Genomic DNA, 18,774 nt, shown 5'->3' on the forward strand with positions numbered 1-18,774 from the left:
CTTTTTCAGGATTTTGGATAGTAAATCATCCAAGGCTTTATCTTCAGTCTTGTTCTCTGCCATCCCCTTTCCATTTCTTGTTCCCTTTGTACTGTACCTGGGACAGCATCCCTGAATCTCTGTTGTGGTAGATTTTTGCAGTGTTCCCTGGGCCTCTTGGGACCTCTCTTCAAGAGCAACTTGATGTTCCCCAGTGCTACTTTTTAGCCAGAAATGGTTTTTAAGTTCTTTTCTAGAGATTTCACAGCTGGATGGAGTCTGAAAGGCCCTCCTTTACAGTGAATGAAGTTCTGAACTCATCCTGTTTCACCTGTGAGGCCTGCTTGGTCGAGTTTCAGCTCATGTCCCAACTCCCCTACATTTGCTCCGTAACCCAGATTGGATTTCCTAACCATGCCACGTTCCATTGCATGATTAGACTTTTTGAACGTGCACTCCTCTCTACCTTTCCCCTCACAGCTTATAGAGCTCTCTGCCTAGTCATAAAATAAAGAATCATTATGACTGCATGTAATGGGAGTCTATCTGCTAAGCAAGTAGCAAATATTTTTAAATGCATTATATTATTTAATTCTAGCTTTCTATAAAATAAGTAGTATTTTTTTTTAAGATGGGAAAGCTGATGTTCAAAGAGGTTTCAGTCACTTGCATGAGAACATATAGCTAGTATATGGTAAAGCTAGGATTCAAATCCTGGCCTGACTACAGAGCTTTTGTTCCTAAGCATTCTGCTCTAATCCCACCCCACCATACTCCAGGGGCTCCCATAGATAGCACCCTGTACTTGTACCCATTTAGGATGTTTCTTCCCTACTTATTAACCCATGTGAGGCACAGATATATCTCCATCACACCTCTCTCACTAACACCTGCCAAAGTGCCTACCAAGCACTTATGGACTATATGATTTATTTTTATGTGTCTCATAATTTTCTGTTGAACACTGAATATTGTGAATAGGACAGTAGAGTCTGAGATTTAAATGTATTCGTGCCTAGCCAGGGTGGTGATGCACACCTGTAATCCCAGCCTTCTGGGAGGCTGAGGGAAGAAGATCACAAGTTTGAGCCCAACCTGAGTAATTTAGTGAGATCCTGTCTCAAAATTTAAAAAAAAATTTTTTTTAAAGACCTGGGAGTATAGCTCAGTGTAAAGGCCCAGGGTTCAATCCTTAGTACTGTACTGCAAGAGGTGGGGAATTATGCCTGTAAGTGGATACCCTTCCACTGTTGAGCTATTAATGTGGAGTTAGCTGAATTTGGAGTTTGTGTCTGCAGTGCATTGCCAGCTTCAGATTCTCTCAGCAGTTGAAACTTTGTGGAGTGTCAGAGGGCTTTCTCAGTGTTCCTTTATTGATTACCCTGTCCATTCAGCAGTCCCTACTGTGGGGTTGGAAGAGGGTACCCTAGTCCAGCCTGAATCTTGCGGAGTTCTTATGTGTCACTGAATCTTAGAGGTGGCACTTTCTCAGCCTCCCCGCCGTTTCCTCATTGGTAGCAGGTCTCTGCTTGGTATTGGTATTAGGTTCCTGAACCCAACCTGATTTCCTGCCTCATATCCCAGTGTTAGAATTTTCTTTTCACATCTATTCTTCCACCAGCAGGAATGGATCTTTGCCCATATCCTGGAGGTAAGAGTTTCTTGCCTCTCTTTCAGAAGCAGAATGGATTATGTTTCTGCTGCTCCCTAGAAGCAATGGAAATTTGCCGTGCCCTTGGCCATGATGTTTGCTGCCCCCGGAGCTTAAGGCTTTGGGGTATCATGAGGAAGGGTCTGAGAAACAGTGAGTCTTGGCATCTTTCCTCACCAGCAGCTGACCCCCTCCTGTCAGCCTGATGCATGGAGGGGCCTCATCTCCTGATCTGTGCCCAGCTTTTCACATCACACCTGGTGGAGAACTGTGGAAAAGCACCCAGGTCCTCTGGACCCCAGCTTTCCAGCCTGGCCAAGCCATCACACTGAGCCTTTACAAATTCATTGAATATTTAGCATCTTTCTTAGCTGCTTCTGTAGAGACCACCCCTCTCTTCCACCTACACTCAGCCCAAGGTGGGCATGCGTATTTTCCTTGTCGTGGCGAGGCATGGCTCTCTCTGGAATTCATTTCATGTGGTTGCCTTGCAAATTCATTCTCTGGCTTACAGAAACTTCAGATTTCCCCAATTATTTGGCATTTTCCTATTGCTGGGCTAACAGGTATTCTTTACCCTTTCTATATCCTAAGTAAAAGCCCAAGCCTAGGTCCCTGATAATGGTTTCCTACATTGCCCCCAGAAAGCCCATATTTTACATTTGAAGGGGTGGCAGCCCAAGAAAGTGCTTTGCCTAGTCCATGGCAAAATTTGGACTACAGCTCAGCCTAGAGCTATCCTCTGCTGACTTGCAGCTGTGCCCATTTTCCCTTTTTACTGCACAGCTCTAACTCCCTATGTGTTATCCTTTACTGCCTTTCTTAGCATCACTGACACTCTTCTATCAAAGAAAGAATGAAAAATGGCACCAAGCATTACAGGTCCCTGAAGGCAGTGAGAAGTCTGTGACATACGGGATTAGAAATGATTTCCCCTCATATCATAACACTAGCAAAGATAATTAACATGTGTGGAGAATGGAAGAATTACATTAACATGTGTGGCGAATGGAAGGTTCTTTTGTTTAAGTGGGTTTTTTTTTTAAATTTAGCCTTATGGATTTTTACTCTCAATGATTGAAGTTTTTTTTCTCTTCGAATGACTCCATTCAAAGTGGTGGGATAATCGAAAGTAAATTCTAAATCTTATTAAAGTTTGAGGTCACATTTTTCAACATTAATTACATTTTTGTTACTCTGATAAAATTTAATTTCTAATTTTAGTATGTTTATATTTATGAAAGCCAAGACTTAAGAGTAAGAAGGGATTTTTTTTTTTTTTTTTTTTTTGGGTACCAGAGATCGAACTCTGGTCCTTGTGCTTGCAGGGCAGGGGGCAGAACCACTGAGCTAATCCCAGGCCCAAGAAGGGATTTTTTAAAATCGTATCAAGACTTGTTTTTGCAAAATACTGTAACTTAATTTAAGTGACTTACCAAAAGTCACACTAGTTTTTGGCAGAACTGGGACAAAACTAGGACTCTGGGACCTCAAATTGAAGTGAGAAGAGGCACTTGGTAGGAGTTCAAAGACATGCACACACATGCACACACACCTTCCTACAGTGTTATTCAGATTTCACTTTGTATAGGACATGGGAGGGTATTTCTTTTTACAAAAAAAACCCAGTATATTTTAAGATGACAGTGAACAATAATATTTAAGGTTTTAAATTGAAAAAATAAATGCCAGGCTCTGGTGTATACTCAAACTCTTCTGCTAACATGAGCAGCTCTGTCCTACCCCTCCTCCCTGTGCCAGTGGCTTGATGAAATAATCTGGTTGTTAGGGGCTGCAGCGTAATTGGATTTCAATCAGAACATTCCTTTTTGGTGAGTTCTCTGACCAGGTTCCAGATATGAGAAAGCATGTAAAGTTAACCCATGTTCCCCAGTGGCCACCGTCGGCTTACCTCATGCCACTAGGGCCTGTGCAACAATGTGTTATAAATAACGATTTCCCTCTAGTTGAGGCTTGTGGGCCACATTCAAACCATGTCCAAGGAAGAGTGAAGAATAACACATTGTTTCAACCTCCTACAAAAGAATGGTGGGACCATAATTTTGCCTTCTCTTCTCCACCTGCCCCTCCAACTACATAAGGTTCCCAATTGTCTCATTTGGTCACAGGATTTATTCTTTGGCTGTGATTTTGTGTATAACATAAAGCCAATTCCTTCTATCAGAAGCTGGATATTTTGGGAAAAATCCATTTCTGGCTAGAAATACCACAGTCATAAAGCTTTTCAGTGTGTGCACCAGTGAATTAACAACATAAAGATAACAAGAGTCTATCACTGAAGGATTGCCTTTGAAGGCTGATGGCGCATTGACTTTAAAAAAGAACCTTGCCTGCCCATTTCCTCCCTCTCCCCACTTTTGGCAAAGTCCCATTAATTTTGTTGTAAGTTTTATTTTTTGCTGAAGATGCAGGAAATTTAGACAACTCTCTTGGAATTCCCCCAAAACTAATACAAACAAGATACATATGCTCCTCTTAAGGAAACTAAAAATAAATTATTTGAAACTATTTAACTGAATAAATTCCTTCTTAAAAGGAAAAGGAAGTTTATAAAATGAAAGGCAACTGAGTGCTGTTAACTAGGTAAAATATTCTTACAACTGCCAGCTTGTCTAGTTGATATTAAATTACTACTCAGCATAGAATTTGTTGGGCTATCATTTCCAACATGTACAAACAATCAAAAATATCTGAAATGTTCTCAGGGTCTTTGTTTTTACATCAAAATTGTCCATGATAAAGTAAGTATACTCCTCCCTTTTTTTTGGTCTGGGCCCATTCCTGTGATAGAAACTGTTTGCAATAAAAAGGAAAAATCATGCTAGTGAAAAAGATCCATAATATTTTTTTACCTCTCCACATTTTGTTGCTTAGTCAGTGATCCATTGGATTGTATCTGATGAGGTCATTTTGACACAGTACAGAAAAAACATGGTTAATTTTTAAAAGCATATCATTTTTATACAACCTTATTTTCTATAAATATATAAGCCAGTTTTTATACAGTATCCCCTAAAAGATCAATTTTATAAATTAATAAAAGTCAAATTTTTGACTAATTTAAAATTAAAGTTTGTGATTTTCTAGTACTTTCCATTTGTGGTAGTTGCATTAGTTTAGCAGCTTTGGAAAGGCATTTATCTTTTGCAATAATGTCTACAGTTAAAATAATTTCTCCCTTTTAAAGTATTTTAATATTTGTGTTTTAAAACACATTGTGTTGTACACTGTTTTAAAGCCTTTACAAATGCTAGCTCATTTAAGGTTCAAAAAAAAAATCAGTTGGGGGTAGTGGGTGTAGCTCAGTGGTAGAGTTCATGCTTACATGTGCAAAGCCCTGGAGTTCAATCATCAAGAAAAAAAAGAAAATCCAATAGTGTTAAATACCATTTGAAATTCTGGCACCCAAGTAATGATTGCATTACACAATCTTTTAGGTCTGTTTAAATGCTGACATTTGGCTGGTTTTGTAGTTTTAAAGAAATTCTCCTATCGCTTTCATACTAATTCTTTTTACAAGTAGTGATTATTGCCCAACAATGCTTTTTAAAAATGAAACATACTGAATTTCATTAATTTACTGCCATGTATGGTAGGCACCTACACCAGAATCCAGTCATAGTAGCAACTTAAAGATTCAAAGAACTTGCAGATTATGTTTATTAAGATTTTTCTTGGAAATTGGAATTAGTCAAAAGTTTGATATTTTGCTTTTAATACATCAAGTTCTCCTAGCTCATAATATACCCTCTGGCCAATGGTTATTTCATGATCTGCTTGGTGCCTTGAAGCTGGAATTGATCTTCCAACAGAAATAGAGGGGCCCACGGTATGGTTTCTAGGAAACAACTTATCATAGGAATTCTGGCTGTTTCTTAAAGGAAAATTAAAATAAGAGGTAGCAAAAGAACTATTGTCACTTAGAATTGAAGTTGCAAAGATTATATGTTTTGTGTCCAAGTTGACCACTTGGTATGAATGATGCAGAAGGGAAGGAATTCTAGCATTCTAGGGGTGGTATCTAGTGTAGCTTTTGAGTTTGCTTTATGATTTCATGTTTCTTTGATTAAATTCTAAGCTTTCTCAATACTAAGCTAAAGCATTACTGAATTGAATAAAATGACATATGTGGTAACTCTTGGTACAGTTCTTAGAACATAATAAAAACCAATCAATATAGATATCGGACTTCAAAGAAACCTCATTTTATATCTCAAGAAATAGTTCCTTTGAGAGCACTTATGGAAATAACTATAATTGACACATTAAGCTGCTGAGTCTTACTTCCTTGTTGCTAGGGCAAAATTTCCGACACCCACATGTTAAAGGAAGAAAAGTTTATTTCACCTCACAATTTGTAGAGGTTTCAGTCCATAATCAACTGGCTGCAGGGCAGGCTGGCATGGCACAGAGACGTGGCAGAGGAAAAGCAGTCCACAGCAAGGCAGGCAGCAAGCAGCAAGCTCCCTTTCCCTTTTATCCCATCCAGGCTACAAGTCTTTTGGGTGTTGCCACTCACAGCCAGGATGGGCCTTCCCATTATCCACACCCAGAAGTTGATAAACCAATTAGTGGACTAATCCTGTACCACGTACCTTTAATCCCAGTATCACACATCCAGTCACCTCTGAAAAGCCCCACTTATGACCACATGAAGCTCTTGAGGGGGACATCTAGATACAAGCCATAACATGGTGCAAACTAGTAGGACTGCTCATGTTGTGTAAACCCACATCCAAGAGGACTAACAGTGCCCTCTAGTTGTTAAACAGAATTTCACCAGAGTATAACCAGGAAGGAAACAAAACTTAACTCATAAAAAGAGTAGTTTTGGGCTGGGGATTTAGCTCAGTGGCACTGCACCTCCCTTGCAATCCTGAATTCAATGCCTGGTACCAAAAAAAAAAAAAAAAAAAAGTTGTGCTGAGGTTTGAAGAGTCTTTATTTTGAAATTTGAATATTCTAAATTATTTACAATGCTATATGTTAATATAAATATTGAATATTATAATCAGCGACTTTAGTTAAACTTACTCTAACTTTTAAACTGTATACAATTTCTCATTTTTTATTTCACTGTTTCATAACAGGAAAATACATAAGATGGTTTTTATCATGATAATCCAGTGAAATTAATCATTTAAAATATCTTTTGTATATTTTCTTACGTTATATTGTCAATTTGAGAAATACTAGACTCTGTGTTCTTGCCATTTAATTTATATGTCTGCAGCTGAATATAATCTATAAAAGATAGCATTAGACTTTATCAGACAAATAATCTAGAAGTTAGAAAAAATACCTAGTAGCTCCTTTAAATATAAAAGTTATTATAATTCTTAAACAGCTTTCAATCAGATTGATGCAGAGTAAAAACTACAACAGAGCATGTTTATTGATCTAAACTTTCTAGTTTATGCTTTCCTAACTTAGAATAAAATAAATGATCAATATTTTAGCTTGGGTTTAAATAAGCAGGTCATATTTGAGAGTTGGTTATGTTACCTTGTTTGTTTCAGCAAATTATTTAAACATTGATGATAAACTCTCAGTATGTTTGAAAGCAGAAATTGTAAGCTATCAGCAGATAATTTGAAAATGAAATTTAATGTATCAGGACTTAACATAATGGGTGTATGAAATATTAACATAAAATTGTATAAAAAGCTAGTATTTTGGCTTATATTTTTAAGTTCCCATGTTCCTAAATGATAAACTCAAAAGTATCCTCCTTGTCTAGTAATTAAACACTGGCTTGGTTACTTTGTCATTGCTGGGACAAAATACCATATACCTACAAATTAAAAGAGAACATTTATTTTAGCTCACAGTTTGTCGAGGTTTCAGTCCATAGTTGGCGGGTTCCAAGGCAGAGGGGGAGAGCAGAGCAAGAAGAATTCATCACATGGCAGGTAGAAAGCCCCACAACTCACTTCTTTCCCTTTTTATTCCATGCAGGCTACAAACCTATTGGTTGGTATCATCCACACCCAGGGTGGATCTTCCCTCTTCAGTAAATCCACCATCCACTCTCAGAACTATGCTAAACTATGAGTAGACTAATCCAATATCATACCCACGACCTAGTCACTCCCAAAAGCCCCACCTATGAGCACATGAGGCTTTGAGAGGACATCTGGATATAAGCCATAACAAACCCCAAATGAGATTAAAAAAAAAAGTTGAGAAAACGGGTTGAGATTATTTTGTCAGCTCCAAATTTGAAGCCTGATTGCCTTCCTTTTACTCTAAAACCAAAATAGTAGTAGAAACAAGAAAATGTTTAAAATACATAGCCACACCCAAAGATGAGATGAGTATTTCTTAATGGACCTGAAACAGAATAAGGAGTCAAAGCAAGGAGCAGAGACTGCCACTGAGTCTGCTGAGCCTGTGATGTAGAAGGAAGCAGAAGTGGCTGGGAGCTCAGCTACTCACAGGGGTGAGATCCCCAGGTGAGAGGCAGCACACTTGTATCCAAGTGCCCTGCTAAAAATTAAGAGGTAGTCTAGATCTTTCATTGAAACACTTTTTTCATTGAAGCACTTAAAATGCTTGCTGATTGTTTACTTTGAGTTTTGCTGTCTGACAACCATCTTATGTTCAGATTCCCAAAGGCAATTAATTGAAGAAACAGTGGCAAAACCGTAGGCAGTTTATCTATATATATGAAGATGTAGATGACAGCATACAGAATTGAAGTTGTTTTCTGGGAAATACTAAGACCTTACCACTACAACTTTAAATTGTGAAAGTCTGATGATTTAGGGTAAATGTAAGTAAGCGTGTGTCAAATGAGTAGCTAAGTTCCAAATTTTCCTCTAGATTGGCAAATCTATAATTTATTATGTGAGATTTCTAATTGTCATCATACTGAGTTTAAACAATTTTTTAACTCAAATCCTTTAGCAGCTGATAAACCTAATTCTAAAGCTTCTTCACAGAAATAATATTGAAGAATTCTCCCACGTGGTTTTTACCGAGGTGTTAGAAAAGCAATTACTCTTACTTTGGTTACTTCTATGGCAAAGAAATAAAGACTGACTGTGTTGGAATTTCCTTCCTTTCTAAGGCACAGGACCTCAATGTCATTGAAGAAGTGATTCGAATGATGTTAGAAATTATCAATTCTTGCCTGACAAATTCTCTTCACCACAACCCAAACTTGGTGTATGCACTGCTCTACAAACGGGATCTCTTTGAACAGTTTCAAACTCATCCTTCATTTGAGGATATAATGCAAAATATTGATCTGGTGAGTATAAGTGAAGGTACTTGCTAAGATTCTTTATTAAGTACTAAACTAAAAAAGGTTTAATTTAACAAACTTTCATAGAGACACGTACAACAACAGTAAGAGTCCCATCTTTCAACATTACACTTCCAGTTTACTTTGTCATAGCAGTTGTTGCATTCTGTAATAAACATACACATTTAAGAGAATTGAAATCATACTTTATTTTATACAATTCTGTATTTTCTACTTAACATTTAGATCATCAGCATTTTTCTGTAATATCATTAATTCTATGAAAGTCTCATTTTTTAGTATCTGGCCTATATTGTGGATGTCCTAAAATATATTTAATTATTTCTAGCATTTTATATCAGTTCATAATTTTATGAGCAGTTTATAAATTTTATTTTACATGTTTAATGTTTTGTTATAGCTTTAAAACTAGAATCTTATTGGTTCTTCTTTTTTTTTTTTTTTTTGGTACCGGGGAGCGAATTCAGGACCTTGAGCTTGCAAGGCAAGCACCAGAACCACTGAGCTAAATCCCCGGCCCAAAAATCTTATTGGTTCTTACCAGCAGAGTCTCTGTGTTTTCAAGATTCAACACAGTCTGCCAAATTGCTTTCCAAGGACATTGTGCAGTTATGCATCTGTATGTAATTGTATTTTTCTACAGAGACCTATGGGAAGACTTGTCTCACTATGCTTTTGCAGCCTTGAGCATTAAAATGATTTTATTATTTGTCTTTGTATAATAAAAATGGCATTCCATTATTTTAATTTCTCTAATCACTAGGATAGCTGAAAAATTTTTGCAGGTCTGTGAACTTTTGCTTCCTGACCTTTCCAAAAAGATTTTTGCTAAAATTTTCAATTGCTGTAATAGTGTTTTCCAATTCAATTTGATCCCATGAACATTTTTTGAATAACTAATATGAGTCACAGTGTTAAGAGACCAGAATAAACTGAACAGCCAACACCTTGTTCTGTTACTCACATTTAACAAAATATTTCATAATTTAATTGTCACTCAAGCATAAATATGAGTTGAATAATAAGCACAGATACATACCTTTCTCTAGGTGTCTACTCAATAGTAGAATTTCTGGGTAATGTGTATCATACCAAAGTGTTTACTATTGAGCATTACCATTTTCTACTCTGACCCATGGTGTAGGAGAATTCCTATTGCTTTATATTCTAATTTCAGTAGTTTTGCCAATTTTGTAATGGCTTTTAATTTTAATTGTAATTCCTTGATTATAAATGACGATGAGCATATTTCATAAATTTAGTGGTTATATGAATTTCTTCTTTTATGAAGTGCCTGTTTAAATCTTTGTCAGTTTTTCCGTTGAGTTATTTATCTGCTTCTTACCAATGCTTTATTATTCTGTTATTTATTATTCTGTTAACCTATACATTCTAGGTCTTTCTTGGTTATGTATTACAAATGTCTAGTCACTAACTCAGTTACAGATTTTCTGACAAAATTCTAAAATTCTCAAAATGATAAAACAGATTAGGTAACAGTCTGCTTCATTCTTTTCTTGGAAACCTGCTTCCTGCCAACCCATTATGCCCTGGTTCTCTTGGTCAGCTGCAGGGGCTTCCTGGGAATGTCATACTACTCTGCTTTGGTTGAGCCCAGCTCCTGTGTCTTCCTCTTTTATTGGCTTACTGCTTTTTGTTGATGGAGTATACACAATACTAGCTTTCTGAGAAAAGGGTGATATGAGATAGATTTTTTAATTTAATACATAATAAAGGTACATTTATAGGGTGCAGTGTGATATTTCAGCACATATATAATGTATAATATCAAATTTGAGTAATTTGCATATTCATCGCACTAAATATGGATCATTTCTTCATACTGAGAACATTCAAAGTTTTCTAGATTTTTTTTTTCAATGCTAGGGATTGAATTCAGGGCCTTAAACAGCTAGGCGAGCACTGTATGACTGAAGTACACCTCTAGCCCTTAGATATTTTTAAATACAGGTTTTTAAAATATTTTATTTTCTGTCTGAAAATCTTTCTTCCTTACATATGACCCACTGTCTCTGAGCGTTTCTGTCTTTTGACCTTATGTTTTTAAGTTTTATGATATGTTGTACCTTGGTTAATTTTATTGAATGTTTGGAGGATCCTTTTGTTTAGAGGTTCATGTTTAGTACAAATACTAATTCTACCCTGCTACTTCCTTTCTATAAAACTCCTATTCATCCTTAGGAGACTTCTTTTTTCTTTTTTTTTTTTTTTTTGGTGCCGGGGATTGAACTCGGAACCTTGCATTTGCGAGGCAGGCGCCAGAACCACTGAGCTAAATCCCTGGCCCCCTTAGGAGACTTCTGATATCAGTATCATTAAATCTTACTTCTTGAACTGATCCATGTCCTCATGTAAGAATTGGCCAGGCTCCTACCTATGGTCTATAAGCCTCTCTCTCAGAGTTTTAAAAGAGGCTGGGCCAGGTTGGGGTTGGAGAGAGGGAGAGAGTGGCCTCTACACAAAAAGCTCCTGTTTGCTTTTCAGTGGCAGCAATTTATGGAAGTGTGCATAGTTTCCAATCAGATTTCAGATATTTAAAAATGTCTTTATCCATTCTTGTAAGAGAGTTTACCAAAGTAGGTTAATCTTTTGCTCATCCCAGTAGAGTCTTAGGTAGTTGTTAGGTACTGAATTAAGTCAACTTCAGGCCCCACCTAGCCTACCATTCAATACTCAACACATAGGCTGTATTTACTGCTGAATACTCTAGAATCTTCACAACCACCTGTGAATTTAACTAGAGTTGATTATACTCTTGCAAACCTGATCAGTGGTCTGCTCCATATCACTACTGCTTAATGATTACTGATAAACAGAAATAAAAATTAAAACTCTTTGCTGTCAGATTAATTCATGTGTTCACTGGCTTTACTATATGCTCAAGGTTGTAGCTATAGCAGAGTATTTTGCCATCCACACTTTCATCATTTTCCTAAACTTATATCATCAGCATCATGTAGGTATCATTAACAACAGTAGGCATTTGAGTACAATTGCCATCAGTGCAGTCAAGATGATGTAGAAGCACCATTTTTTACCAGCATGTTTGTTTCTTCATTTAAGACTTGGCATTTTTAGGCAAGTTTTTAAGTTCTTACCATTATGAACAGGTACTTCCATGTAGACTTCTAATATTAGGATGTATGAACACATTTTCAAGCTGCTTCTCACATTTTTTTCTTTTCTGGCTCCATGTTCTTGTTAACTGTGGATTTAATTGCTATAAACTCTTTTAAAATTAAGAAGTGTAGAGTTGGAGAGGTTGCTGAGTGGTCGAGTACTTGCCTGTCTAGCGTGCATGAGACCCTGGGTTCAATCCCAGTACTGCCCCCTACCCCCAAGTTGAGAAGTATTAATGTTAGTAAGACCATGAAACAAATTATTCCCCACGGGTATCCAACACAAGTTACCTCTTCTTCTTTGGTAAGTTAGATGATCTTTGATGACTGGGTAGATTGTGGTTTATAGTTTAAGAATTAATATATGCTTTGGTAAGATTCTTGAGAATGCAGAAACACCAGAGATTGGGGAATGCAGTCCCTGCTCTGATCCTAGCTCTCAAAGTAACTCTCCAGAACTTAGGCAGATCCTTTATCCCTTCTTAGCAGTTTATTCCTAATAAAAATCTTAAGGATTATAATGTCAACCAGAAATTCTTTTATCTCTGTGAAAGCAACTTTTAGATTAGCCATCTACTTATTTCTAAAAAATATCCTTAAAAGCTGAAACAGAATAAAGATAGTTTCCAGAAAAAATGGAGGCAATGTATTGTAGCAGGTGTGTACTAAAATGCCAAAGAAATTTATTCAAGTAGAAGACATATCATACCTGAAAGAAATTTGCATCTACAAAAAAAAAATTGAGTTCCTGAAATGGTAAAAATTAGGGCAAACATAAAAAAGCTTTTTGTTATGTTGGTTCAATCTGTAACTGTCTTTCTAAAGAAGAAGACATCATGCCCTTTCTGTAAATGGCCAGATAATTAATATTTTAGGCTTTAGAGGCTACACAGTCTCTGTTCCAGCTATTCAGCTCTATTGGTGTACTTCAGTTGCAGTAAGTAAATAAATAGGCCTGGCTGCATTATTTATAAAAACATCCTATAGGGCCAGGGATTTAGTTCAGTGGCACCGCACCTGCCTTGCAAGTGCAAGGTCCTGAGTTCAATCCCCCGTACCAGGAAAAAAAAAAACCAGACCACAAACCAGGTTTGGCCCACACGCTATAGGTTGCTCATGGACATGAATGCAACAGTCCTCAACAAAAGCTTAGCAAAATGAATCTGATCATATATCAGAATAATAATCTGTCACTATCAGTTAACATTTATCCCAGGAATGAATGCTGTTTCAACATTTAAAAACTCAATTCACATTAACACAGAAGAAAAACCATATGATCATCTCAGTACATACAGAAAAAGCGTTTATTAAAATTCAGCATTTTTTCATGATAGAAAAAATTCTACTAACCAAATTTTTTTTTTTTTTGGTACCAGGGATCAAACTCGGGTCCTTGCACTTGCACAGCAGGTGGCAAAACCACTGAGCTAAATCCCCGGCCCTGCTAACCAAATATTAAAGAAAACTGTCATAATCTGGTATGATGCTTAACTTTTTTTTTTTTTTCCTACCGGGGATCGAACTCGGGAACTTGCACTGGTGAAGAGGTGGTAGAACCACTGATCTAAATCTCCGGCCCTTAACTTTTTGAAAATAGTAAAACTAATATGCATTTTTGAAAGGAAAGAATTATGCATAAATTTAAATTCACCTGTTAATCCTATATAATTTGAGTATAATGACCTTTGCCACCAAACTCAGTTCTTAAAATTTTTTCACCTGTGTGCAGTATAAAATCAGGAAATAGAACTCCAACAAAGAAGCCATTGCTTAGATAACTGGTAGTGTTAGTGGCATCCATGGGTTTCTTTGTTAGCAGACCACTTTCACATGCTTTACCATTACTGGTTCTTGTGTGGTAGAAGTGGCATCTTTGTCATTTTGTGAATGAAAATCCTGAAGTACACTTCATAATGATGATAGCTAACCTTTTGTGACACTTAACATGTGCAAGGCATTTTTCACTTGGCAGATAATTCTCACAACACTACCATGAGATGGGCACTACATTTTTCCCCTCATTTGTAGATAGGACACCGAAGCATAGGGAAGTTAGATAACTTGCCAAGGCTTTAAGAAGAGCTTGGATTTAAACCCAAGCAATTCTACACTGGGTAAGTTCTCTAAACTGCTGCATGATGTCTCTGGAAGAAATTAAGTTCTTTACAAGTCATATGCTAGTAAGTATGGACCCAAAGTAGGCCTTTTCACTTTGAGTAGTTCTTAGTCTACTCTACAGTGATGTCCAACCTATTAATTATACACATTTGATCTGTGTCTTATCTCTCCAGTTGTATTGTATCTTTCCTGAAGACAGAAAATAGTATCTTTCCCCTTGTGAATCCTCTGGAGATCTCTTCTCATAAGGAGGCTGTCAATAAACATATTGATTAAAACACAGAAACTTGAGGGAAAACCAAAACAAGTCAGTGAGGAAATATGTATTTTACTTTCTAAAACATGTTTGCTGTTGTCTTTAAGAACAAAAAGCTTAGGGGCGGGGGATTTAGCTCAGTGGTTTCTCCACCTGCTGCGCAAGCGCAAGAACCCAAGTTTGATCCCCGGTACCAAAAAATAAAAATAAAAAAACCCAAAAAGCTTAGCTTTCTACTTTTGACTCTTGGGAGAGTGACTGTTAATAAGGAAGAATATGCTGGCTCTTTTTTACCCTTATCCACCCCAGCAGTGCTTCTTATTTCTGTGTGTGTGTGTGTCTGTGTGTGTGTATGTGTTTTCCCAAGTCATTTATTTTATTGTGCATGCATGTGTGTGTGTGTGTGAGTGAGTGACAGGGTCTCACAAGTTGCATAGGCTGGGCTCAAATTTGTGATCCTCCTGCTTCAGCCTCTCAGATTGCTGGGATTACAGGCATACACCACCACACCCAGCAGAAAATCTTCCTTTTTGTGAATCTGTGATGTAATACTCATTCACCATTTTCAAGACAGGTAGGTAAATGTGATTTTGAGATTACCTGAAGAGTACAGCTGATTAATCAGAACATGACATTGGACAATCATGGTTCAAAGCTAATAGTATAATGGGAGGTAATATGCTGTACAGCACTTGGATTTCATGAGATCCCCGTAAATATGGTAGCTGGAGGAAGCTGTAAAACATGCACTGTGGGAAAATGCTTTCCTTTGAAAGGTTGCCTTTGAGTTATATTAAAAAAACATTCATTCCATTTTAGCTAAAAGTTCTACTTTAATTTTCTTCTATTTTTAGCTATATCTTGAACACACAATTTCAGAGGGAAAACGTGTATCTGCTTTAGCAGTTTTAATGGGTGTTGTCCACAATGATTAAAATCTTATCTGTGGGCCAAGGATTTAGCTCAGTGGTTCCATTGCCTGCTGCGCAAGTGCAAGGACCCAAGTTCAATCCTTGGTATCAAAAAAACCCAAAATCTTATCTGTGAAGTCATCACTAAAATAGAGCATGCAAAATTTTAAACTGTCAGTAAGAAATACAAGATCTTATCCTTGAATATTTTTTACATTCTTTGCTGATTTTTCAGTCTGCTTCCATCTGAAAATTTTCTATTTAAAAAAACTAAGCTTGTGCTCCATCTTGCTGTGTAAGCATAGCTGAAGACATGATGAAGTCAGAAGAAATACCTGAGTTTTGATCTGTGATATTCACCTGTGTAACTTTGGTCTCATCTCTTGTCTTTCTGATCCCATTTACTCATCTGTGGGACAGAGATTTTATCAACCTCATAAATTCTCTGTGGGAATGAAATAAATGCATATGAAGAGCACATAGTCCATAGTAAGCATTCAATAGAGGTTCCTTTCCTTCCTTCGTGATGTGTAAATTATATTTCCCTTCTGGAAGTGGTAATTTTTCATCATTTTCTAGAGTAATGTCACTTTGAATCCAGAAACTTTAGAATATCAGCCTTAAAACAAACAAATAAGAGACATTGAAAAAAGAAATTTACTTAGAACCTGAGCTTCATGGCTACTCTACAACTCTCCTGATGGCTTGAAAATTTCTTGCAACTTAGAAGCAAGCCAGTGTAGGCCATAGAGTGAGCAAAATGGGACTATCTTCTCATCACTTTGTCCTTCAGGGATGTGACATGTGAGCACTCGCTCTGATGTCTTTGAGTATGTGAACACTGTGTGCTCCACTCAGCTTTGTTACCTCAATCAGCAATCTCCTAGAAGGATGCATAGACCCTAGAAGTTGCAGGAGGAGGATGGGAAGAATATATTGCAGCTTTATTTGTTCACTAAAAATAGATTTTGTTTTACTAGTAGTATTGGCACTGACATTGTTCCAGGATCGACCCCAGAACTCTGGGTATCCTGAGGGAAAGCACAGGAGGCCCAGCATGTCCACTCACCTTGCCATTCCCATGATTTTCTTGTAGAATTGTGTTTCTAGTTGTAGTAGCTAGATTCAGTTAAACAAGCCTCCACAAAATACTGTATTATATTACCCTCCACGTTGAAGTTAATACTGTATGTAGTATCAGTACACATGACAAAAATAGTGGCAGAAATGACATCTCCCTCAAACTAGAACAGGTGCCATGTTACGAAGTGGAAACAGTGATGAACCCATCTATAAGAAATGTATCCATAAATATTATCAGGAAGACTATTTCCAGTATGGGTTTATATCAACTGTGATAAACAGTGTTTCTTACTATGAATGTGTGTTTTACTTGCTGATGATAATGTGAAGCCTTTGTGATTAGCAAGATTTATGGTATCCAGTTATCCAATTATTTTCTTTTTTGTTGTTATGTTTGTGTGTGTGTGTGTGTGTGTGTGTGTGTGTGTGTGTGTGTTGCTTGTTTTTTGTTTTTTTCTGTACTGGGGATTGAACCAAAGGTCCTTGTATCACTGAGCTACATCCCCAAACCTTTTTATTTTTTATTTTGAGATGGCCTCTCACTAATTTGCCTAGGCTGGCCTCAAACTTGCAATCATCCTGCCTCAGCCTCCTGAGTAGCTAGAATGATATTTTAATGAGTACAAAAAAGCTTTCTGTATCAAAAGTTAAGTACTTTTAAAATCTAATTTGTTCTCTTTATCTCATTTTAAAATTTTTCTTTTATGTACACTTCATGGTATATAAAATAATATTGAGAAATATTGCATAATTTATAAATAATTATAATATATATTGCAGTACATCCTCCCCCCTTTTTAAAAAAATTTGTAAGCATTTACAGTAAAAACGTTTAGAGACTTCTAATGTAGATTCTGGCTGTCATCAAAATCACCTGAAGAGAACAATGTAGGTTTCTGGTGAGGCCTAGGATTGGTATTTCACAAGGCTTTCCAGCTACTGTTTATGGCCAGTCATGTCTGAGAACTACTCTTTACCCTCCTTATCTACAACTATGAGCTAAACAGCTCCAATATTGAATGTCTGCTGTCAGTAAATAGTAGAAAACTGTAAGTCTCAAGCATCTACCTACTGCCTAATACCTTTTCATTTCTTAGGATGTGTTTTGAACAGATATGCTTCTACTCTTTAACCATTTTTTAGCAGAGCAGCTTCACTTTCCGGAACAAATTACAATAGCATTTGTGTAAAACAGTGTACTTTCTACTAAAAGTGTTCACTGTACCCTACCATCATTAATATATAGGAGATAATTTAAAAGAAAACATTAAAATACCCACAAAGAATTGTTTATGTATTTTACCTATAAAACAGAAAATATGTAAAGGGAAAGTTCAACTTTAGAAAATAAATTCTCTATGTAAGTCTGACAATTTTGTTTATATCATTTTTGGTTTGTTTGGTTGGTTTTTTCACAGTATGGGGATTAAATCCAGAGTGTCACACATATTGGACAAATACTGTATCACTGAGTTATATCTCCCACTCCTGTCTTAGTTTTTAGTGACAAATATGTAGATGCTATTTCTAGAATGCTACTGTGTTAGCATCTTGCAACATAGTTCAAGCTGTGCTCTGACATGAAACAAAAGTAATTGTAGCTTGCTGTTGATTATCCCTGGTGATCGGGGCTAAGGATGATGTGGATAAGTAAATTCATATATAATACCAAAAACATCATTTTAGCCATTAACTGAAAGTTCTTTTCCTATTAAGCCTTTTTCCCAGACCTCTTATTAAGCTTCAAAACTGACAGGGTCTAAGATTTAGCTTTTATTCCCCACCTTCTGCTGGCAGCTTTCTAAATGAAATATAAATGCAAGGTGGGGTACCACAACAAAGAGCAGAATTCTGAAAGCCACTTAATTCACAGAGTGAATGAATGATCAGCCCTGACTGTCTGGGCTTGCCTCTCATTTAACCATCAAACCCTGTAAAGGGAGGACTACATTTAGGAAGATAGGTAAAGTAAAAGCCATGTCACTTTAGAAATGGAATTATGATGGTTTGACTACCATGTGACAAAGGCATCTGCTGAAAATACATCATATACAACTACTTGTTTAAAAATAACTCTTTACATTACAGGTGATCACCTTCTTTAGCTCAAGGTTGTTACAAGCTGGAGCTGAGCTGTCAGTGGAACGGGTCTTGGAAATCATTAAGCAAGGGGTTGTTGCACTGCCCAAAGACAGACTAAAGGTAAGATGGTTAAAGACACGTCCCCTAACACATACTGCTGACTCACCTGACACAAATATCAGTGTCTAACCAGGCTCTGTTTGGAATCATTCTGCATACCCAGAACTTGTGCTAGAAAGGCTCTCTATGTATTGCCTACA

At 36.8% G+C, this 18,774-nt stretch overlaps 1 protein-coding gene across 10 annotated transcripts in view; it reads left to right on the forward strand.

Moving 5' to 3' along the window:
* Dym (dymeclin) overlaps nt 1–18,774 on the forward strand; it is a 424,183-nt gene that overhangs the window by 326,473 nt on the left and 78,936 nt on the right. For all 10 annotated transcript variants that reach the window (XM_021236605.2, XM_087189093.1, XM_021236606.2 and 7 more), the window contains 2 exons: nt 8,724–8,906; nt 18,521–18,634. In XM_021236605.2, coding sequence (XP_021092264.1) covers nt 8,724–8,906; nt 18,521–18,634 — 297 coding nt within the window. The remainder of the gene's footprint in view (nt 1–8,723; nt 8,907–18,520; nt 18,635–18,774) is intronic.

Source organism: Heterocephalus glaber, unplaced genomic scaffold (genome assembly GCF_053883595.1).
Source record: "Heterocephalus glaber isolate CG9 unplaced genomic scaffold, H.glaber_assembly_v1.0 deba00000331, whole genome shotgun sequence".
NCBI classification, from domain to species: Eukaryota; Metazoa; Chordata; class Mammalia; order Rodentia; family Bathyergidae; genus Heterocephalus; species Heterocephalus glaber.